Raw genomic sequence first — 24,534 nt, 5'->3', positions numbered from 1 at the left:
CTAGAATACTTAACACTCGAAGGTGAATGCAATGAGAACACTTTACAAATGAAGGTTGATGCAATTAGAACACTTTACAACACTTTACACGTGAAGGTGGATGCAATGAGAACACTTTACATGCGAAGGTGGATGCAATTAGAATACTTTACACGTGAAGGTGGATGCAATCAGAATACTAAACGTGAAGGTGGATGCATTGAGAACACTTGACACGTGAAGGTGGATGCAATGAGAACACTTTACACGTGAAGGCGGATGCAATGAGAACTTTACACATGAAGGTGGATGCAATGAGAATACTTGACACGTGAAGGTGGATGCAATGAGAAGTTGAGAACACTACACGTGAAGGTGGATACAATGAGAACACTACACATGAAGGTGGATGCAATCAGAAAACTTTACACATGAAGGTTGATGCAATGAGAACACTTTACACGTGAAGATGGATGCATTGAGAACACTTTACATGTGAAGGTGTATGCAATGAGAACACTTTACACATAAAGGCGGATGCAATGAGAACACAGTGTTGGATTGGCATTTCATATCAAGTGCTTGAACCCATTTTCTCTATTAACATCTGTTGGGGAGAAAGCCCAATTTATAATTATCATACTGAGTAAATGTTGAAGAATTCACTGAATATGTGAACCAATTACCTGTGTTTGCTAGTGTAATATGTTCTCACTTGTTACTTACACATTTCTTTCAAAACAATATAAACCCTTATTTCTTATGTCAGTTTTCAGACACTTAAAAAATTAAACTTTTTGTGTCTGAAAATTTAGTCACAGAAAAAAATTCCTTATAGAAAATGTCCAAAATGTTGATTAATCTTCACAAAATCTATTCATATCTTACCTTAACTCTGCAATTTTAAGATAAACTTTCAAATACACTTTTAAGCAACCCCCCCCCCCCCCCCCCATTCAAACAAAAAAGGAATGCATTGTTATTTTTACGTGAAATAAAATAATGTTCTTAACTGTATATACTTTATATTTTCATTAATAACAACAATGATACAACATATCTGTAAACAATGCTTAAAGTATGAACCTTCCCCTCTTTGTTTTCAGGTTCAGTTTGGGAAGGCAATGGAGGTGGTTGGGAAGGTGTTCCTGGACCGCGTGCTCTACTACAAGAACTCCTGGCTGCCAGCGAGGGGGCTGGTGGAGGAAGCTCTCCTAGCAAGGACAAGGGTGAGATCTGATTGGCCCTATGAACTCGTACAGGGTGAGATCTGATTGGCCCTATGAACCCATACATTGAGGGTAAAATCTGACTGGCCCTATGAACCCTTACATTGAGGGTGAGATCTGATTGGCCCTATGAACCCATACATTGAGGGTAAAATCTGACTGGCCCTATGAATCCTTACATTGAGGGTGAAATCTGATCGGCCCTATGAACCCATACATTGAGGGTGAGATCTGATTGGCCCTATGAACCCATACATTGAGGGTGTGATCTGATTGGCCCTATGAACCCATACATTGAGGGTAAAATCTGACTGGCCCTATGAACCCTTACATTGAGGGTGAGATCTGATTGGCCCTATGAACCCATACATTGAGGGTAAAATCTGACTGGCCCTATGAGCCCATACATGGAGGGTAAGATCTGATTGGCCCTATGAACCCATACATTGAGGGTGAGATCTGATTGGCCCTATGAACCCATACATTTAGGGTGAGATCTGACTGGCCCTATGAACCCTTACATTTAATGTGAGATCTGATTGGCCCTATGAACCCATACAGGGTGAGATCTGATTGGCCCTATGAACCAATACATTGAGGGTGTGATCTGATTGGCCCTGTGAACCCATATTTTGAGGGTGAGATCTGATTGGCCCTATGAACCCATACATGAAGGGTGAGATCTGATTGGCCCTATGAACTCTTACATTGAGGGTGAGATCTGATTGGCCCTATGAACCCATACATTTAGGGTGAGATCTGACTGGCCCTATGAACCCTTACATTTAGGGTGAGATCTGATTGGCCCTATGAACCCATGCAGGGTGAGATCTGAATGGCCCTATGAACCCATACATTGAGGGTGTGATCTGATTGGCCCTATGAACCCTTACATTGAGGGTGAGATCTGATTGGCCCTATGAACCCATACATTTAGGGTGAGATCTGACTGGTCCTATGAACCCTTACATTTAGGGTGAGATCTGATTGGCCCTATGAACCCATGCAGGGTGAGATCTTAATGGCCCTATGAATCCATACATTGAGGGTGTGATCTGATTGGCCCTATGAACCCATACATTGAGGGTGAGATCTGATTGGCCCTATGAACCCATACATTGAGGGTAAGATCTGATTGGCCCTATGAACTCATACATGGAGGGTGAGATCTGATTTGCCCTATGAACCATACATTGAGCGTGAGATCTGATTGGCCCTATGAACCCTTAAATTGAGGGTGAGATCTGATTGGCCCTATGGACCCATACATTGAGGGTGTGATCTGATTGGCCCTATGAACCCATACATTGAGGGTGAGATCTGATTGGCCCTATGAACCCATACAGGGTGAGATCTGATTGGCCCTATGAACCCATACATTGAGGGTGTGGTCTGATTGGCCCTATGAACCCTTCAATTGAGGATGAGATATGATTGGCCCTATGGACCCATACATTGAGGGTGTGATCTGATTGGCCCTATGAACCCATACATTGAGTGTGAGATCTGATTGGCCCTATGAACCCATACATTGAGTGTGAAATCTGATTGGCCCTATGAACCCATACATTGAGTGTGAGATCTGATTGGCCCTATTTCCCCATACATTGAGGGTGTGATCTGATTGGCCCTATGTACCCATACATGGAGTGTGAGATCTGATTGGCCCTATGAACCCATACATTGAGTGTGAAATCTGATTGGCCCAATGGACCCATACATTGATAAAATTTAGCTGTTAACTTCTTTAAAGCCATATATCTTTATTTACCTGATTCTCTTGCTAGGGTATTAATTGGGCAAGGTGCTAATTTGTCACAAGGCCGTCTCATTCAGCAGCTGGAGCGTGCACGTCAAGACTGCAGCAAGAGTCACCCCCTGAAGATTTTCTTGAAGACTCAAAAGAATCACCAAGTGGAATGGTAATTTTCTGTAGGTGGATAGTGGTTTCACTACATCGTCTGAGAAGGGTCCGATTTAATCCAGGGAGTACTGTTATCCCTCGAGCTGGACATCCTCTCCCAATGACTTCGCTGACTACAAAAACTTGGACGGATCGCCAAGCGGAATGTTAATAGTCTGTAGGTGGATAGTGGCTTCACAACATCCCGGGAAGAGGGATGGGAGCAGCGGATGTGGCAGCATAGAGAACAGATGGGGCAGACCTTGGGCAGAGATGCAGACCAGGACTTCGAGGGGGTGGCCCTATGAAGATAATGGAAGTACCCCTGGACAGTGGTACTCAGTACGCTCTCCATGCTGGGGAAACTGTTCTGGGGTTTGTGTCGATGGCTGGTGAAGTGTAGAGGCAATAAAGGTGGGGCAGCTCGCAAGGAGCGGGAAGAAGGTCTTTGTTAATTGTCAGCACTCCCTTGGAGGATTAACCTTGTCATTTTTAAGGGCAACCAGACATAAATTGTGTTTAAATTGTATACCAGAGAAACATTGAGGTCTCATTGGCCACTGTGAACTGGTATATTTGGATCAAAATTATTTCTTTGGTGAATAGCCGGGCAGGCAAGGTAAATTTGGCCTGCATTGACTATTTTCTCCTAAAAGGTCTCAGGGGAAGGTCTGCACATAATGTAGTCATGAAGACTCAGTGATGACCTGTAAATAAACTTCTGAATTACACACACTTTGTAAAAAGCACTTAATAAGCGAAAGCTGTCATTATACCTGTGGCATATGTTCACTATAGAATGTGATATAAATTTCATATTACATGTCGTCTATGTTAGAAGTCATGTTATTCATGTTTAATTATGCATTTTTTTTATTTTCTGCACATATGTGTATATTCTGGTGACATGCATAAACTATTAAATTATTAAACAACCTTTTTGGTTAAAACAATGTTTGTAGCAAATTTTTCTAATTGATGTGAGTGAAAACATGTTGTCTAATGAATATTAAAACTATTGCTACAGACATTTTATTTAAGTATTTTCAGGCAAAGCAAAAAACAGTTTTGTTAAAAGGTTGATTATTATAATGACATTTGCAAATCCCAGCAAAACTTTCAATTGAGATGTATTTTTTTCAAACAATAAATAATTGTTAAAAAGGAGCAGTTACCACAATTTCAACACTGTAATATTTCATGCATTTTGTTTACATTTTATTCATGAAAAAAAATACCAAATGTCAGTTGCATTTGCTTTAGCATGCATTTCCCAATTTATTATTTATTGTCTGCATGAAATTTTGCATTAAAAAAACAGACAATTTATGGACACCTATCTTTATAATAATGTTATCAGATAAAAAAAGGGCATGTTGGGGTTCCAAGTGGGCAGGGACTTTGGGGCGGCAGGGTGCTGCGCCCCCATTGTTAAGGCCTAACTGGAACACTGATAATCTAATATGAAAAGCAACTGACTTACCGGTAATATGGAAAAAAAATCCAGTCAGCATAAAAATTCTATAGATTTTTCATAATTCTTTTTTTGTTGTTAATTGTTATTTTAAACATGTGTTTCATAAACACAAATATTCATTAATGCGTTCGAAAATGTAGTTTTTTGTCCCCTACCAGTGAAACTGTAGGGGACTTATGGTTTGCGCTCTGTCTGTCAGTCAGTCAGTCACACTTTTCTGGATCCTGCGATAACTTTAAAAGTTCTTCATATGTTTTCATGAAACTTAAAACATGGATAGATGGCAATATGGAGATTATGCATATCATTTTATTTTGTTCCTACGGCAAGAATTCTGGTTGCTAGGGCAGCAAATAGACTAGAAATATTAACAAATAGACTAGAAATATTGCTGAAAATAGTGGATTCTGCAATAACTTTAAAAGTTCTTCATATTTTTTCATGAAAACTTGAAACATGGATAGATGACAATATGGAGATTATGGAAGTCATTTCATTTTGTTCCTACGTCAAGAATTCCGGTTGCTATGGCAACAAAAAATAATAATAAAAATAATTCTGACAACGGTGGAGTTTCACCGGTTGGGGACCATATTGCTTGGCAATCTCTTGTTTAAAATTATTATTTTAGTTTTAAGTAATAGAAAAACTATATAAAATAAAAAAAATCACAAAGCTATAATATTTTTATACCCCCACAAACAACATTTAGGGGAGAATATAGGAGTGTTGGTCGGGTCATGCCGGGTCAAAAACTAGGTCACAGGGTCACTTAGTGCATTTTTAACAATGAGCATGGTGTCTGCTCTCTAATTCAAGTAGTTTTCATTCAATCTTCACCAAATTGGTCAGAGATTTTATCCAGATAATCTTAAGGTCACATTCAAACATGGGTCATGGCAGGTCAAAAACTAGATCAAGGGGTCACTTCGTACGTTTTACGCATTCAGCATGGTGTCCGCTCTCTAATTCAAGTAGTTTTTATCCGATCTTCACCACACTTGGTCAGAAGTTATATCTAGATGATTTGTAGGTCAAGTTCGAACATGGGCCATGCCAGGTCAAAATCTAGGTCACGGGAGACTTAGTGCGTTTTAAACATTGAGCATGGTGTCCGCTGTTTTTTGTGAAGACATATTAAAATATTCTGTGTCAATGCGGCATGTGGGGGTATTCGTCACATCTGTGACAAAGCTCTAGTTGTAAATTTTATTAATGCTACGCTAAGTTAGATTGATTGGTACAGTGCTATACTGTCTACCAGCCTACTTGACCTGTGTGGGGATTTGTCATACAATTTTTCTATGACTCTCCCTACCTGTGAGACAAGAATGAAATTGCAACATATATAAGCTGTTTGTACTTGTTAACCGCTTAGAATAGCAAAGCTTGTTAAAAAAAGAGGGAGAAGTAAACTGACAACCATTTTCAATAACTGAACTAAACCCCAAATAAAAGTTTGTTTTCAAGGTGCACCAGTATGGCAAGCCGTTCGACGCATAATCCCAAGAAACTAGGTTTCTCATGAGAACCTAGGTTCTCAGAATGAAAACCTAGGTTCTCATGAGAACCTAGGTTTTCAAATGAGAACCTAGGTTCTCATGAAAACCTAGGTTCTCATTTGAAAACTTGGGTTCTTGAAGCCATGTGCAATCTTCAAGTGAGAACCTAGGTTCTCAGAATGAGAACCTAGGTTCTCATGAGAAACCTAGTTTCTCGGGATTATGCGTCGAACCGCAAGAAACTAGGGTTCTCAGAATGAGAACCTAGGTTCTCATTCTGAGAACTTAGGTTCTCATGACAACCTAGGTTTTCAAATGAGAACCTAGGTTCTCATGAAAACCTAGGTTCTCATTTCAAAACTTGGGTTCTTGAAGCCATGTGCAATCTTCAAGCGAGAACCTAGGTTCTCATGAGAACCTAGGTTTTTAAATGAGAACCTAGGTTCTCATGAAAATCCAGGTTCTCATTTGAAAACTTGGGTTCTTGGAGCAATGTGCAATCTTCAAGCGAGAATCTAGGTTCTCATTCTGAGAACCTAGGTTCTCATGAGAAACCTAGTTTCTTGGGATTATGCGTTGAACCGCAAGAAACTAGGTTTCTCATGAGAACCTAGGTTCTCAGAATGAGAACCTAGGTTTTCAAATTAGAACCTAGGTTTTTAAATGAGAACCTAGGTTCTCATAAAAACCTAGGTTCTCATTTGAAAACCTAGGTTCTCATTCTGAGAACCTAGGTTCTCATTCTGAGAACCTAGGTTCTCATGAGAAACATAGTTTCTTGGGATTATGCGTCGAACCGCTTGCCATACACCAGTAAACTAGTTTGAAACCATGACATATGTGTCTTCAGGTGGATGAAAGTGGAGAAATTCTGTGTCTGTCGCAGGGTGGGTGTCCGTGGAAGGAGCACCTGTTCACACTTGAGAAGGAGCACAACATATTGTGTCCCATCAAGTACGTGCTCTACACTGACACCGCCGGCAAGTGGAGAGTACAGTGTGTCTCAGTAAGACCAGACAGCTTTGAGAACAGGTGAAGTAAAAAGTTGATTAAACAGTGCCATTATTAGACAAGTTTACGGATGATTTTTATACATAAACCAGTACATGAGGTACACAGTAATCGATTGCACATATACCATCTCTGTGGAACTCTTGTTCAAGAAAAAAAGCCATCTTGTATATGTACCATTAACAGTTAAATGTTACATGTGTATAACACAGAAACTTCTCTTTCTCCTATGGTTTCAGACTGTCTCTACCCGCTGAATGGAGAGGACTACGCGACCAGGAGCTAACAGAGAAGTCTGGCATACCAGGCTGCATATTTGTGCATGCCAGTGGCTTCATAGGGGGCAACCAGACCTATGAGGGGGTGCTTGCTATGGCTCGATACAGTCAGAAGCTAGGAGCAGCTGATGAAAAATGACTTGTGGCATCTTGAAATTTGAATGTAGGCTGGATTTAAGGCTGTGCTTGAATGTTGATTGCATAACAATATCTTTCAACCACTTGATAACGCATTGACTGGCTATAGTACATGTTCTGAATATTAAGTGTTTTGTAAACATTGTGATAATTACAGAATGACGTATGAACATGGTAAGGCTTTCTATTCTATTGTGCAATGACAGATCTGATGTGCAGTGTTTGACGTCTATTGTCTGATAATGAATCCTTGAATCTTTTTGCTACAGACATGTGATGAGCTAAAAAAATGCCAAATGTGCTGTGTAGAATAATTGTATTTCTTCTGTTTTTTATTTGCTCAATAAACCACTGTCTGAATCAATAGCTGTCATTGTCATGCATGAAATACCACCCACATGTTTTTGTCAGAGTTAATTGGCTGCTATGCTTTAAAAAGGTGTTTCACAACAATCAAAGCTTCCTACTTATGAAGTTTTATTACCTAGATACCTCAAAATATAGAAAAGATATGCCATTGACAAAATTTCATAAGCATTATCTAAGGTATTAACTGAAATTATGAAAGCAGGAATAAGGATTCTTATGCATATATATATATATATATACAGTCAACACTGACCTAACGGTCACTTGAGAATAACGGTCAACTGCAGACAGCAGTCAATTTGTATTCCCCCCGACAAAAATCACTATATTACACTTGAAAATAACGGTCAATTGTCCCTAACGGCCAGTATATTCCGCTCAGAAAGTCATGTTTGAACTGAAAACAACGTTAATGCGTCAGTCGTTTCGAGGCGGGAAAAGTAAAAACACGGGACATAATTTGTCCGTCGATTTTGCGGGTAAAGCATCCTTATAGCGGTAGTTGCCTTTGATAAAAGCGGCCGATGCGAGTAAACAAATAATAGGGAGTTGAGGTTTGTTTTCCAGGGATGATTATGGGGTTATCTTCAAAATTAAATATGTCAAAAGTTTGTCTTACCATTATTATTGAATTTGCATTTTGATTCCATGAAACGGGTCTAATTAACAATAACAATATGTATATGTAGCAATTATCAGCTGCAGGCATAGCGCATTAGCGCGTTACAAAGTCAATTGATCTTTATCACTGATAGTGTTAAAAACAACATTAAGCTGGCAAGTGTTTGTATAAGAAGGCAATAAAAGGATTAGACATCATCTATAAAGGCAAAATGTACACTTAATTGGAAAATTTATAACAAACTTTAGGCATTTATGAAAGAGGATTTCGTCAGGTTTGTATTTTGTTTCAGGTTGTTTTAATGAAAATGCTGTTTGTGTGATGTTTGCGTACGAATACATTTTTACAACATTTTTGGTGTTTTTTTCTTTAGATGAGAACGTTAGTTACACTGTACTTTCGGTTTATGACAGCGAATTCTCTTTGTATACTTTTTTGGAAGTGACGTCAATGGCACGTGACAAGCTTAATTTACTGAATGAACGAGATGCATGAGTAAACAATTATACTTTCGTTGATAAAGTCATTGATATAGTTTAACAATGTGAAATTAAATAAATTTATATGATATAATTCTCTTTACACTGTATGCAAACGACTGGGTGAGGTAACGAGGTAGCAATACTTCAAACTGACCAGCCATCTTAATATATATATATATATATATATATATATATACACTTGGAGACTTTTCTAAATATATATATATATATACACTTGGGGACTTTTCTAACGCATCACTTTTCAAACTTGAATATCTCAATTATGAGTAAAGATTGATTTAAAATTTTACATACAATCATTTGACTACATTCTATGCAAGCTATCAATAAAATCATTCATCCGTGAGGATTGAACGCTTTAGCACGTGGGGTTGGTGTGGTTCCAAATTTGTGCACGTGAAAATGATGAAACACGATATAATTCTAGTTTTATTTCAATTTAGTTATTTTAGGTGGGTTCTTACACAAGGAAAACATAAAATGAATTTACATAACAATATAGCACGAATGAATATTCAGCAGCGCAATCGCGCACTTTGCAGGCTACATTCCCCACTTGATAAAGCGTCCGATAGTCACGGATGAATGATTTTATCGTTAGCTTGCACATAATGTAGTAATATGATCACATGTGCAATTTTAAATAAAAATATTTACTTAATACTGAGATATGTAAGTTTTAAAAGTGTTGCGTTAGAAAAGTCACCAACTGTAGTAAAACGTGATATACATGTTATTCCAATTTCATTTCAATTTCATCAATCTATGTGAGTTTTTACACAAGAAAAACATATCATTAATTTAAGAAAAACAATATGGCTCGTATGAATATTCAGGAGCGCAACGGCTCAATCGGCATGTTGCAAGCCGGTCAGTTATTAAGATGTGTAAGTTTATGCGTATTACTTTTCACATTGTTATTATTCTACGTTGTACGAGTTTGCGAATTTGACTTTTGAAGTGACGTTTTTAATTTGTTAAGTTTTATATTTTGTTTTTCATTGATAATTAAATTTTCAGGAATTATAAGATATATGTTGCATTATTCTTGGTCCAAATTTCAACACAATTCGTTCAAAAATAAGGGAGCTATATTGATATAATTAAGTGATGCGTTAGAAAAGTCTCCAAGTGTATATATATATATATATATATATATATATATATATATATATATATATATATATATATAAACTCATGAATGCCAATAACTCTAAACATATGGAAGCAAGAGTTATGGCTGGAACTTCACATTACCACAAGGAGATAAACATACTAAGTTCCAAGTTTTAGAAAAAAAATCGCACATGCAAAACTTAATATCATGAGAAACAATGCCAGCAAGTTTGAATGTTTTTAATGAAAATTGTGGGGGAATACCTTGATTTTCATCTTCAGACAGACAGACTACATGTATACCCCGTTACTACTCATCATAGGGTATAACAACACTCGAATTAAGTTTTGTTTTGACAAACAAAGAAACTGTTTAGAGAAGAACCTTGTGTACAATTATGTATGTATGTAAAAAATGTACATAACAGTAGCAAAGACTAACACACAAATTTATTCTTTCCTCTGACACAATGAGGCAAAGTATATCTTACTTAATTGTTCACTGTGTGAGAATGAATTATGTGCAGGAAAGCAATAATCGCCATTGAAATCCCTGGATATACCTGTAATGATTTTCTTAATTCATTTATGAAGAAGCAAGGCAATACACATTAAATTCATTTTTAATGACAGTTCACAACAAGATTTGAAATAAAGTACAGATCAATCACGGATGAAATGCAAAACAAGAGATGTGTTTGTCAGAACCACAATGCCCCCTATTGCGCCGCTTTGAAATAAAATTTCAATATATTATTTGGCAGGTTTAGAAATTATCTCCCTTATAAAGCTTTTTGGATTGTATTTTTTGACCTTGAAGAATGACCTTGACCTTTCACCACTCAAAATGTGCAGCACCATGAGATACACATGCATGCCAAGTATAAAATTGCTATCTTCAATATTGCAAAAGTTATGACCAATGTTAAAGTTTGAAGCAAACAAACCAACAGACAGGGCAAAAACAATATGTCCCCCAGTATAGACTGGGGTACATAAAAAATCTAATTGTCACACAATTCCTTGATCATTAAATTTACAAAGCAAAATACTTAATATAAAATATTTCGCTGCAAAATCCTGACATAGATTGTTATATGAACACTAAAATTGTATAGGACACAGACAATGCATTATTATACACAGGTATCAAAAACATATATTAAAATGTAATTACCGTTAAAAGACTGTTGCCACTGATTTTAAAACATGATTAAACATCATTTTATAAATAACAAAGTTATGACCTCAATTGTATTGTGTTTTTTCCCCATATACAACATGAACCTTACACGAAGACAATGACTGAACTAATATATACAATATAAAGAAGCATATATACAAATGATGGCATGCATTATGCTGATTTTTACAACAAAGAGTTTGTGAATGTCACAATACTGTATTATATGTATGGTAACAATAATTTCTTTTTGCATAAAGTATTGAAAACGTTTACTGATAAACATGTGAATTAATAAGTCAAAATCTATTACTAAAAACACATACATGTAGGGTATCCATGTAATTATTCAATGTTAAATATAAATAAAACACACTTGGTATAAAAAATAAACAAGATGCATTATTGTAACTCAAGATGTAGGACAGACAATCTACCTTAAGTTGTATAAATCCATAAAATTGACCTGGCACTTGTGAACTCCGTTTACATACATTTAACACTTTGATTGTTTCTTATGTTTGTATACGCTTTTTTTGTGCATGTTTTGCACAAGTTTATTGTGACTATTAAAGAAAACTTATTGAGGTACGTTTTAATCAATAAAAATTGCTCTAAGAACGCATGATGAACAAAAGTACTAAGCTGTTGAAATAACTGCTTCAATCAGTTGCACAAATGGCATGTATGCAAACAAAGAGACGAAAGCAGTTCCGCATTTGATCTGCTTAATGTGGTGTTAAACTTAATTTAAAATGCTGCGCAACACACCAAAAACAGACACAAAAATTTGCTGTCATCTCCAAAGCATTTTTAGTGGCAAAGATATAGAGACAGACTGCTCTGTCATTGTTCTCATATTTCACACCCTAAGGATTTCTAAGCAGTTATTGTAGCAGATGGCTATCCAGTCGGGCTGTGTGGAGGACCATTGTATCTGGTTGATCTCTCCTGCGGCCGTGTAGGCCAGGATTGGGTCCTCAATGGCCCTGGGCATCTGCTGGATGTCCCAGATCAACGCCTGGTGGTCATCAGCTGGAACAGGGGAATACATCTTGTTAGATCAGTCAGAGTGGTGTATAATGCTATTGCAAACTAGACAATATATTACAGACATAATTTTTTATAGCCAAAAGCTGTTATTTTGCGCTTTTATTATACCCCCACAAACGAAGTTAAGGGGGTATATAGGAGTGAGCTTGTCTGTCTGTTTGTCGGTCCATATTAAGTGTCCGCTCTAATTCAAGTTGTTTTTCATCCAATCTTCACCAAATTTGGTCAGATGTTGTATCTAGATGATTTCTAGGTCAAATTCCAATATGGGTCATGCCGGGTCAAAAACTAGGTCACGGGGTCATTTAGTGGGTTTTAAACATTGAGCATGGTGCCCGCTATCTAATTCAAGTAGTTTTCATCCGAGCTTCCCCAAACTTGGTCAGAAGTTGCATCTAGATAATGTCAAGGCAAAGTTCGAACATGGACCATGCTAGATCGAAAACTAGGTTACGGGGTCACTTAGTTCGTTTTACACATTCAGCATGGTGTCCGCTCTCTAATTCAAGTAGTTTTCATCCCATCTTCACCACACTTGGTCAGAAGTTGTATTAGATGATGTGTAGGTCAAGTCCGAACATGGGCCATGCCCCATCAAAAACTAGGTCACGGGGTCATTAAGTGCGTTTTAAACCTTGAACATGGTGCCCGCTGTATTTTGTGAAGACAACATGCAAAATATTCTGTGTCAATGCGGCATGTGGGGGTATACGTCATGTCTGTGACAAAGCTCTAGTTTGGAGCTTCTCCATGTTTGAATGTTTGAATTTTTATTTTCATTAGTTTTTCATGAATTATTTTACAATATGATCATTAATTACAAGATATTCAACTTTCCTGTGTTGACAAGCCGATTGAAAGGAACCAAAAGGGAGTAGATGATCACATCCTTTAATAATCGAGTTGAAGAATGAATTAATGGTTTAAAAAAACAAGAGGGCCAAGATGGCCCTAGTTAGCTCACCTTTTTTACAAGGCCTTGTTCATTTCTTACCAGTAGTTGAAAATTCAGTACTCTAGAGCATATTAGATTGGTCCTCTTCTGTTTACTTTTGAAGTGTGAGCATATAATTAATTCTGATTGAGTACTGTCCATTTGCATGTTTTTTTTGCAATGCAAACATTTGCAAGTAATGCTAATTCTACATGTGTTTACGAGGTTTTTGTAAGATTTGGACCTAGAAATGTAGCCTATAGAGTGTTTAGAAGGTTTCTCTATAACCAAATAAGGAATACTGCCCCGCACACTGGCGGCCATGTTTTTCAACGGACCAGAACCACTTTAGAACTCGGCAAACATACCATCAAGACAAACATTTTGACAAAGTTACATGAAGATTGGGCATGAAATGTGACTTCTACAGTGTTTACAAGTTTTTCTTTTTTTTGTCCTAGTGACCTAGTTTTTGACCCAGCATGACCCAGTTTCGACCTCGATCGAGGTATCATTGGGACAAATCTTCTGTCCAAGTTTCATAAAGATCGGACAAGAAATTTGGCCTCTAGAGTGTTTACAAGGTTTATCTATAGCCAAATAAGGAAAACTGCCCCGCCCACTGGCGGCCATGTTTTCAACGGACTGGAACCACTTTTGAAGTAAACCAACATATCATTAAGACAAACATTTTGACAAAGTTAACTGAAGATTGGGCTTGAAATGTGACTTCTACAGTGTTTACAAGGTCATTCCTTTTTTTTTAACCTAGTGACCTAGTTTTTGACCCAGCATAACCCAGTTTCGAACTCGATCGAGGTATCATTGGGACAAATCTCCTGACCATGTTTCATGAATATCGGACAGGAAAAGTGGCCTCTAGAGTGTTTACAAACCAAATGTGGACGACGGACGGACAGACGGACTACGGACAAAGACCGATCACAAAAGCTCACCTGAGCAATCAGGTGAGCTAAAAATGAAAAAGGCAAAATAGGTACAACTACATGTAGTAACCAGCCAAACATAATTCCTTTACAATAGTAATCTTAACACAGAAAACAACAACTGAATCCATCCACTGTGTCTTTTACCTGCAGTACATATGTGACAGCTAGAGTGGGGCGCCCAGGCTATGCCATTCACACATGCTCGATGGTTGTTCAGACGGGCCACGGGTGTGCATGGAACTCGCACATCCAGGATAATCACCTGCCATTGTAACCAGGAATTTGTTATCATTTGAAAGTATCATCTGCAAATGGAACTTACAAGGACTTGATATGTATCTTTGATAAATTCAAATAACTTGCACTTTGTATTGATTCAAATGAGTTGCAATATGTGAAAAGGTGGTTCAATGTATGTGCGTTAAGTTTTGTCCCAGATAAGCATGTGCCGTCTAATCAGGGTCGACACTTTTCACCTAAACTGGATTTTTGTGCTGAAGAGACTTTCTTAAAAAGAAAAATATCATAAAAGCAGACTGCAAAGGCTAATCTGAGACGACACTATACGCACATGCATTAAACCCACTTTCCACAGAGCTCAGCCCAAATGATACCTAAACATTTTTATTCAGTCACATGTCTACACAAATATGTGTAGAAAGATCAACACTCTGACCCCATCAACTTGAAGGTTACTATGTGTTTCTCCCTTGCAAAACATTCAGGTATATACATGTACTATATCCTACTGCAGCAAGATCCTATCTCATAACCATTTGAGTTGGTTTCAGGACACACTATGCTTAATGCATGTATGTAAAGGATCATCTCAGATTAGCCTCCACACACATATAAGGGAATACACTTTTTTGTCTGGACTGAATTTTTACTTTAAGGTGACTTCACTTAAATAACAAAATTCCATTTAAGAAGAAATTGTCATCCCTGATCAACTCTGTGTTGACTACACATACTGATCTAGAACACTACTTTAGTCACTAAGCCCCATTGTCACTAAGCCCCATTATCCCAGAGCATGGCTCATTTACTTGATAACTGCGACACAATGTCTCATCTTAACAATATATTTACAGACATTTTCAGATCTTAATGAATGTACAGCTTTATGAGCATTAAGATAAATTGTAGCCACCAATTTTTAAATATGAACATTGTTCTAGGAATTAAGGCTTCATGCATGTGTGTAAAGTGTAGAACCAGACTGGCCTGTGCAGTCTGCACACGCTAATCAAGGTAAACACATTTTGCCTAAACAAGATTTTCTATGTGAAGTGAAATCCTTCATTTTTTTTATACAAGAGAGAAAAGTGTCGTCCCTGATTAGCTCGTGTGTAATACAGGTGGACCAGTTAAATGCATAGAACAGTGGAATTATGGAACAAGCCCTATTAATATAGCCTCATTTTACAAATATATGGGTCTAATTTTTACTCCTAAATTGTCATGGTTGCGATCGCAAAGAAAACTTGCATGTCAAGCAACAAAGTCTATAGTCTGTATTAGAAATTATCAAAAACAATATGGATATTTTCATTTTCATGAGTGTTTTAAATTGTTTGATTCTATGGTTAAACCTATTCTACTCTATGGTTCAGAGATATGGGGTTTTAAATTTTCGCCTATAATTGAACGTGTTCAAACGCACTATTGTAAATTGTTTCTTGGTGTTTCACGCTCGACAAACACAGATATGGTCTTAGGTGAATGTGGCAGATTACCTCTTTATGTTGATTATGTAAGTCGTTTTATCAAATACTGGTGTAGAATACTCCAAATGAGTTCAAATAGGTATCCTAAACAAACCTATATTATGTTATATGATCTTGACTCAGTAGGTAGGCATACATGGGCATCAGAAGTAAGAATAATCCTTTGTAAGTACGGTTTTGGACTTGTTTGGCTTTCTCAAGACATCGGAGACATTGATAGTTTTATACATTGTTTTAGGCTTAGAGTATCAGATTGCCTTAAACAAGACTGGAGAAATCATATTGATTCTTCTCCTAGATGTGATCACTATAAACATTTTAAATCTTTATTAGAGACTGAAAAATATGTATTAATGGACTTGCCTTTTTCTCTTCGGAATAGCTATGCCAAGTTTCGATGTTCTAGTCACAAATTTGCAATTGAAACAGGAAGACACTTTGGTATATCAAGAGCTGAGCGGTTTTGTACATACTGTTTAAACCACAATATCGCTGTTGTTGAGGATGAGCACCATGTTTTATTTGACTGTAAAAAGTACTCAGATATACGCTCATTCTATTTGCCTAATATACAACCTAATCATTTTACAGTTGGTAGATTTTACAATTTACTAAACTCTGGAAGAAATTATGAAATTTTAGCTGTTTGTAAGCTGATAAATAATATAATGAGAAGATAGTATTAATATACTGAAGATAAGTAATACTTATGATCAAGTACACCCTTCGTAGTATGTCAACTTTGTAACCACTTTGTTTGCATTTGAACCATTGTTTAGTTAAATATAAAACTGTTTATTTTTTATTTTTTGTTCCGACTCTGTCAGATAACAATTATTAATGTATGTACATATATGCTTATATTCAAGTCAGTATATATGCATTTTGTTATGGGCCGGTGGCCTTGAATCAAAGACAGAATAAACTTAAACTTATAGCTAGTCTGGGACCACACTTTACAATCATGCATAAGCAAAAATTTCCAGAACTCAGATCTTTAAATGAGCACATGTAGTGTCTGACCTCGAGAGCGTCCATGGCCATGGTGGCAAGGTAGTTGGGGTCCTGCTTGTTCCAGCCCAGCCTCAGCAGGGGGTGGTGCTGTGGGTCCTCATAGATGATTGTGGAGTGCTCCAAGTGGCGCAGGTCAAACATGCGCACTGAACCGTCTGCACCTGGAAACACCCGAGAGATGGATTCACAGACTTTACAGGAATAAGGGTCAGGGAATAATCTAGAATTTACTACCTGAACTCGCAGATTTAAGACCAATGAGTCCCAGGCCAAAATTTATGAGTCCATCTTGAAAATGAATGAGTCCCAAATTTTGAAAGATACCAAGTAGTGAAGAAAATGACACTAGCTCAATAACTATATTTTGCATTAAAACTTTGATAATCTCAAAAACAGTTACAAAATACAAATGTTTGCCTTCACATAAGCTATAACAGTGTATGTTAAATTTGTTACATTAAAGACACACACCTTGAAATGAAGTACATGTTAATCAATACATATAGATGCAATTTAAAAGTGTGCAAAATTGTTATTAAATCTATAGCCTAGTTAGCAAGTAATTGATTATGTTTTAAAATTTTAAAACCGAAAGTAGGATTTCGATACGTATACGTACATTTTGACAAACGCGATTATTTTTAAGTTTTAAAGCGCAAAGAAGACGGATTTCTACCTTGTAACCACCAGAAATATTTTAATTGAGATAGATAAAATTAAATCTATAGCCTAGTTAGCAAGTAATCTACCATTTTTCAAACGGTACTGCTTTTAAAACCAAGTAGGATTTCTAGACGTATACGTCCATTTCGAAAAGCGCAACTATTTTTAAGTTTTAAAGCGCAAAAGAGATGGATTTCTACCTTGTAACCACCCGATATATTCTAATTGGCATAGATAAAATATGTTTCTTATTTATACTTAAATTTACTATGCGATGTATTTCATTTTTAGGTGTGTGGCTTTAAAAATGTAACCTGTTACTGTGTCTAGAGAGTGTGGTTCTCTGAAAATTTCTGTTATCTGACTTTTTACACATACCGTTCTTTAACATAGTTTATATTATATGCATGTATGTTATTTCATACAGACAATAAATAAATTTTGATTTGATTTTTTGATTTCACAGACATCACAGAACATAATACTCGTTGTCTTTAACGTAACGAAGCCATGAAAATGTATCCAACCAACTGCGTTGGAAAGAATGTGCTTTTCTTTTAGAGTTTGAATCAGGTTCACTGATAGTGTTATTGTTTACATCGGTTGACCAGCCATTACCGGTATTAAAGTTAAGAGTTGTTTGTTAAGGGTCCAGTTTTAACACTTTTTTTCGGCGGTATTATTTCTGCACAAAAAGTTAAAACAGGCCTTCATCCGGGGACTCCACAAAATATCATAATACACTCTATTTAAAATGTAAGTTCTTATTGGTTTGCATAAAGCAGTGGCTCAACTATAGCCAACCAAAAGACTTGTTGCATTATTGTAGCCTCATTCGGTTAAATTATCGTTCATCGCTACACTTTTGACTCATACCCAAAATAGTTTGTACTTGTGATTCTCGTATTTGAACAGATTTGTTTCAGCAATGCGTCTGAGTGGACGCACATATCTCAAAACTATGCGTCTATTTCGATATTTGTGCGTCATAGACGCAGGACGCGCAGGTAGATTATTCCCTGAAGGGCTGTTAGTGTAATCAGTAACCTAAGTGTTCATTGGCTTCTTTTGTGAGTGATAAGATATATCACTACTTATTAACTGTCTTAAAATACTTTGAAATAAAATATATATTTAAAAATGTTGACGAAAAAATCTTCAAATTGCAAATCATCATACTATAATCCGTAAGCTGGGAATAAATTACAACAAGAGATGTGCTTGTCAGAAACACAATGCTCCCTACTCCGCCGCTTTGATACATGTTTTTTTGACATTTGACCTTGAAGGATGACCTTGACCTTTCACCACTCAAAGTGTGCAGCTCCATGAGATACACATGCATGCCAAATATCAAGTTTCTATGTGAAGGGACATAGAAGTTATGAGCATTTTTCGAAACCTATACGCGAAACCTAAACGCAAGTGTGACGGAAGGACGAACGGTGCGATCACTATATGCCCTCCTTCGGGGGCAAAAAAAATAGCAATAAATTACCGTTTATCCTTTTACATGTATAATAAATCAAATTCTTATTGACTCTCTTTTGCATTAAACTCCAACCTGTTCACAGAAAACAACAAAAGCAAAGACAGCCGAATTTGCTGGATTTACCGGTAAGACAGAAATTATTAACATTTATTAATGGTACTATTGATTTTCACTATTTCATCTACATACATTCCAGAAAATAACAACACCTTAATATGTTAAATAAGTGAGGGTATGATTTGCATCATGTATCGACACACATTCTGTAACATCAACCATAAAACTTCATTTGAATACAACTATCCCACTAGCATTACTTTTTTAATAAGCTATCAAAATCAAACACAATGTATAATGATAATGTTGTTACCAACGCTAGCGAACATATCCCTGCCCCCGCCGGCTCTGCTGAAGGCAATATCATACACCTCCTTGTCATGGGCAATCAGCTGGGTCTTCACATGGCCAGACACAACATTCACTCTACCCATCACTTGACCAGTCTGTAACCATATTTACAATTAACCCTTTACCAATTAGATACATATTTTGACACGTGTGGTTCCTTATAAAGTAAAATTTTAACTAAAGACCTTTTTACTAGATTCAAGCTTTAAAGGCTTCATTTATAACCCTTAGATACTGATGAGCAGCAAACAGTGTACAACCTGAACAGACTGCAAGTTACTCGCAGGCTGTTCTGGTTTTATGCTGGTTGTAAAGCCATTTTCACTTTGCTTCTGAGTTGGAAAGTGTTAAAACACTTGTACCAAACATTGCCAAAATTACAGCTAAATACATGACCACATGCAATGTTCATATTACATGTAATAGCATTTGGCTATCAATTTATGTGCAAATGAAAGGATTTTTTACATAGATACAAATAAAACAGTTTTTATCTAAACAATTTTTTCAAAGGGACTCTAAATATGAATTTTGAAAGATATATAGTTTAATACATGATTTTTTTTTCTTTCAGACTGATCTGCTGATAATCCATCAACTCTGTAACCATTTGTTTTGAATTATAGCCCAGTAGGCCAACATTTTTTATTAAAATGATTTTCGGATTTTTTTTCTAAAAGTGTCGGGTAGGAGGACGGAAAAAAAAAAAAGAAAAAAGATGGGTGACCAAATATGCACTCATTTTAAGGTAGCGCACCTCTAATGGGCACATATCCAAATATAATTTAACTAATTATTTTTATAATCAGCATCATTTCACTGAACTACATGCAAATTTGTAGGTAGGCTTTCCATGCTTTTTAACAAAATATACCGATTTTTTCAAAACCACCCTCACGCTCGGCTTTTGTCCATTTTATTTTCACCCCTGGTGTATATAAAAGTTCAATAATTCATTCAAATTTCCAAATATGGGCATGCAGTTGGTGTGTACAGATGCAGTAAAGGTGTTTTAAGTTTAAACAAGATGAAATATGTATTCTTTTACAGACATTTATTTTTTACAAATTTTTATCTATGGAATAGCGCCATGAAATGTAAGTGATTTCAGCCAAGTAAAAATTGGGTCGGTTAAAAACAAAGTGTCATAAAATTTAAAATAGTATCATTAAAGTTATAGTTTAAACTTAATTTTTATAGAAACACTATATACACCAAAAATACCAAGAAATAGACAGATTTACCGTTTACTTTTTGAAATAAAAATAAAAATGCAACATGCATCATTCGTATTTTCAGCAGTAAATTACCCAATTTAGCCATAACGTTGTTTTAATTTTAAAAATTGAAGGATGTGTATACAATTTTCAACATATTTAACAATAAGCATAGCTTATATGCTTTATTAAATCAAATTACGTTAGAAAAGAAATAAAACGCATCGCAAAAAGAATGCGATGTCGCAGGATTCGAACCTGCGCGGGAAGATCCCAAAAGATTTTCAGTCCATCGCCTTAACCACTCGGCCATGACAACTTCACATCAGTGCATTTTTAAATGAGATATTAATAAATAAGCAGGTAAAAAGGCTAGTCGATCTTTGAAGAAATCGCGAAATCGTATTTTTCAGATGATAATTGGATCAAAGTCAATATTTATAGTGAAAATAATGTATTCTAAATGAATTAGGTAAACACATATCAAAATTCGAAGTTTGAAAAAAATAAAATGCATCTCTCGGAAATAACCGATCATTGAAGATCGGCATTGATCGTAAAATAAATCGCGGGAAATCATTAGAGGTGCGTTACCTTAAAAATGTTATGGTATGAAGTTCTTTTTACTAAGCAACCACAGTGATTTTTTTCAAACATGTTGATGTGCAAAATGATCATAATCAGACTGTAGGTCTTGATTTGCAGTTTTTAAATTAGTTTGAATTTTAAAAATATCTTAACTATATAGATATAAGTTCAAAAGTTATGCAATCTTTTCACTTGTCTATAATAAACTTTTTGGTGATTTTTTTATGTTTTTTTTTCACAAGGAATCCATACGTTGCATTTAAAATACTTTATCTCCACAAACAACCAATTAGCTATTGAGGTTTAAAAGAAACATTTATAGTTTATTGTCCAGTAAAAATCAATACCGCAGACAAATACAAATAGCATAATAAAACACTTTTCAGGGGTTTCACTGGCCCCAAAAAAGTTGTTGCCACTTTATCGCCGTGTGAAAACTGCCCGTAATTCAAACTTAATCAATAAGGACAATCATTTAAGGAACCTTACTACATTAATGAATAATGGCATTAACTATATTTTTATTACTCTGAGAAGTATGTTAATACATAAATAACAATAAGTACCTTCATAAGTCTTAATATTAAAAGCTTTATTTTTATATAAATAACATTTTTTCCACTTGATAAACCAGATAACCAACATAATATAATAACGTTAACAATAATGTAACAGTATGCTGCATAAATGTTTCAGAATTATTTATTAAAACCTAGAATCACACAAATATATATCATCTGAAAGGAAAAATAAATCAAACATCAGAAAATAAAGCATCTCATTTCAAATTGTTAAACAGTTTATACATTTGGTCATTCGGACATGATATACATCAACTTCTGTTTATTATCAAATTTCACAAATTCTAAAACAACAACTTTTGTTAAAAGGTTTTCTGTAAGTTGGGGTGGTTGATTTCGGGGTTCAATTAAATGAATATTTTTTCACATCTATTTCTTGACAGAAAGACCCAGGATAATTGCCACCATCCATTCTTGTTGTCTGAAATAACACAAAACATATTTGTACAAACTATATACAACAAATCAACACATAAATGTCACTATCTTTATATATGTCCGAATTTTAGCATATCCGAAATATAGTACATCGAGTGAAGGACCTACTTTTGATTTCAGAAATAGTTGGTATCTTAATTAAAATATATCGTTCCCAGAACATTTTAATAATGGAACTGTTAAACACAAATGCCTGTTGAAACAAGTTAACATGTGTTTTTGTCATGGAATTGATTAAAGAAATAGCGTCCCTAATAATCGTTATAATTATTGATCTTCGTGACAGTTTATCCCAGGATAACATAATTGATAGTTCAATGTCATAAAGGAGCTGTTAATCCGATAATAACCCCCATAAACTTGACTATTTTATTTGGATATTCATGGTTTGAAATCGTTTTAGAAACTGATGATTTTGCGATTTTTGAACTTTTGGTACGAACCAGTTCGGAACAAAACCAAAGTTTCGTACCCATTGAAAATAACGAAAAAACACATATTATATGCACAAATTCGTCACTACAACTACATTAAACAACACATAAAATTTTATTCTCTAAAATATGACCGTATTTGTGCGTAAAATATGGAATGTTTAAAGTTGATAGGCGTAAATGGGTTTCGCATTTCGAGCACCTGTTAAATTAAAATCGTTCTTTTCTTTTTGCTTTCATAATATTTTTTAGTCATTTTAATACAATCAATTTTATAAAATTGTAAAGAAATAATAAAATATTTACTTACAAATCGATTGCATTCAGGATTTTATTTGACGGTTGCATAATTATTGGGAAATTAGCAGACTTTGCTGATGAAAGCGTTGTAGCGTTCATCAACTTCTTGCACAAACAATGATGGCGTAGCTGTTGGTAAATTCCAGCACATGTACACGATGAAGGAGGTTTGCGTATTAATGTGGGTAATTAAAACTGGGTTTATTACGATGATTTATAACTCATTTGAACTTTTTCTAAAACCCGGCAAGCGTTTCGTGTTTAAAAGCCACCTTTTGGCATCCGAATTTTTTTTTTTTTAATTTTATCTTTTTTTGGTTTCGTCAAAAATTGGAGTCGGCGGGTCCGAAAATCATTTTATTAAAAAATTCTGGCCTTATATAAAAAATGGTTAATAGATGTCTTAACACATATCAAGCAACCATATTGTGATCATTCATCATACCACCATATTGTGCTTAAACAACACAACTTCTAGAGTTCTTCCTTGGAGTTTGTTACGTCATCAGCAAAGATAGCCAGTTCGACTAGTTTGTAAAATCCATTTTATTTTAAAGTTAAATCAGTATATAAACATACCAGCCGTTTTTTTTTTTTTTACATATTCCTATTTTTGTAATCATATTTAAACAAAACAAAAAATTGTGTCTGACAGATCCGGGAATGTTACCGGATCTCAGCAAAATTTGTTATCGAAAATGTTCGAGGTCCGATATCTTTTGCATAGGTTGATTCATAGTTGGGGCAAGAGGCCTATGTTAATTCCCTGCTAAAGAAGGGAACAAGAGATGTGATTGTCAGAAACACAATGCCCCCTACTGCGCCGCTTTGATTTTTTTTTTACCTTTGACTTTGAAGGATGACCATGACCTTTTAGCACTCAAAATGTGCAGCTCCATGAGATACACATGCATGCCAAATATCTGAAGGGACATAGAAGTTATGAGCATTTTTCGAAACCTAAACACAAAGTGTGAGGGAAGGACGGATTGACGTTCTATATGCCCTCCTTTGGGGGCATAAAAAAATCCTGATGTAATGCTTAAATAAATATTTGTGAATTCTCAATATGGCTAACGATCAGTTAGCTAATCATACCTCAAGTCCCCATATTGTACATGTGGTGTCGATACTGGAGGTTCCCAAGAGGTTTGGATCCACTTCATTCCAGTCAAAAGATGTCAATGGAGCGCAGAAATCTGAATTCTTATTCTGTAACATTGAGCGTAATTGAGATATCAATAAACAGTTTGTTTGCCAAATTTAAATCTTGAAATACTTTTTTACATTAATTTAAAATTCTACAAAGAAGGATTATTTATAACATACATCAATTATTTTTAATTGAGATTTTTTTTTAAGTTTCATAATTACAATGAAAAGAGTTGTTTTCAATGTATGAATAATACCAGAATGTTGATT

At 35.6% G+C, this 24,534-nt stretch overlaps 2 protein-coding genes across 2 annotated transcripts in view; one reads left to right on the top strand and one right to left on the bottom strand.

Annotated features, from left to right (window-relative positions):
- The window catches only part of LOC127870096 (MYG1 exonuclease-like), a 57,033-nt gene extending 49,152 nt beyond the window's left edge, over positions 1 to 7,881 (top strand). The window contains 3 exon segments of the mRNA XM_052412758.1: positions 1,086 to 1,208; positions 6,941 to 7,122; positions 7,341 to 7,881. Coding sequence (XP_052268718.1) covers positions 1,086 to 1,208; positions 6,941 to 7,122; positions 7,341 to 7,518 — 483 coding nt within the window. The 3' untranslated portion in view covers positions 7,519 to 7,881.
- Positions 7,882 to 10,734: 2,853 nt separating this feature from the next.
- The window catches only part of LOC127870106 (DDB1- and CUL4-associated factor 7), a 37,466-nt gene continuing 23,666 nt past the window's right edge, over positions 10,735 to 24,534 (bottom strand). The window contains exons 5-9 of the mRNA XM_052412767.1: positions 24,211 to 24,324; positions 19,517 to 19,649; positions 17,001 to 17,152; positions 14,392 to 14,509; positions 10,735 to 12,345 (exon numbers count right to left, since the gene is read on the bottom strand). Coding sequence (XP_052268727.1) covers positions 12,173 to 12,345; positions 14,392 to 14,509; positions 17,001 to 17,152; positions 19,517 to 19,649; positions 24,211 to 24,324 — 690 coding nt within the window. The 3' untranslated portion in view covers positions 10,735 to 12,172. The remainder of the gene's footprint in view (positions 12,346 to 14,391; positions 14,510 to 17,000; positions 17,153 to 19,516; positions 19,650 to 24,210; positions 24,325 to 24,534) is intronic.

The sequence above is a fragment of the Dreissena polymorpha genome, chromosome 1 (assembly GCF_020536995.1).
Source record: "Dreissena polymorpha isolate Duluth1 chromosome 1, UMN_Dpol_1.0, whole genome shotgun sequence".
NCBI classification, from domain to species: domain Eukaryota; kingdom Metazoa; phylum Mollusca; class Bivalvia; order Myida; family Dreissenidae; genus Dreissena; species Dreissena polymorpha.
The sequence above is the reverse complement of the archived record's forward strand: the minus strand, read 5'-3'. Positions and strand labels throughout refer to the sequence as shown.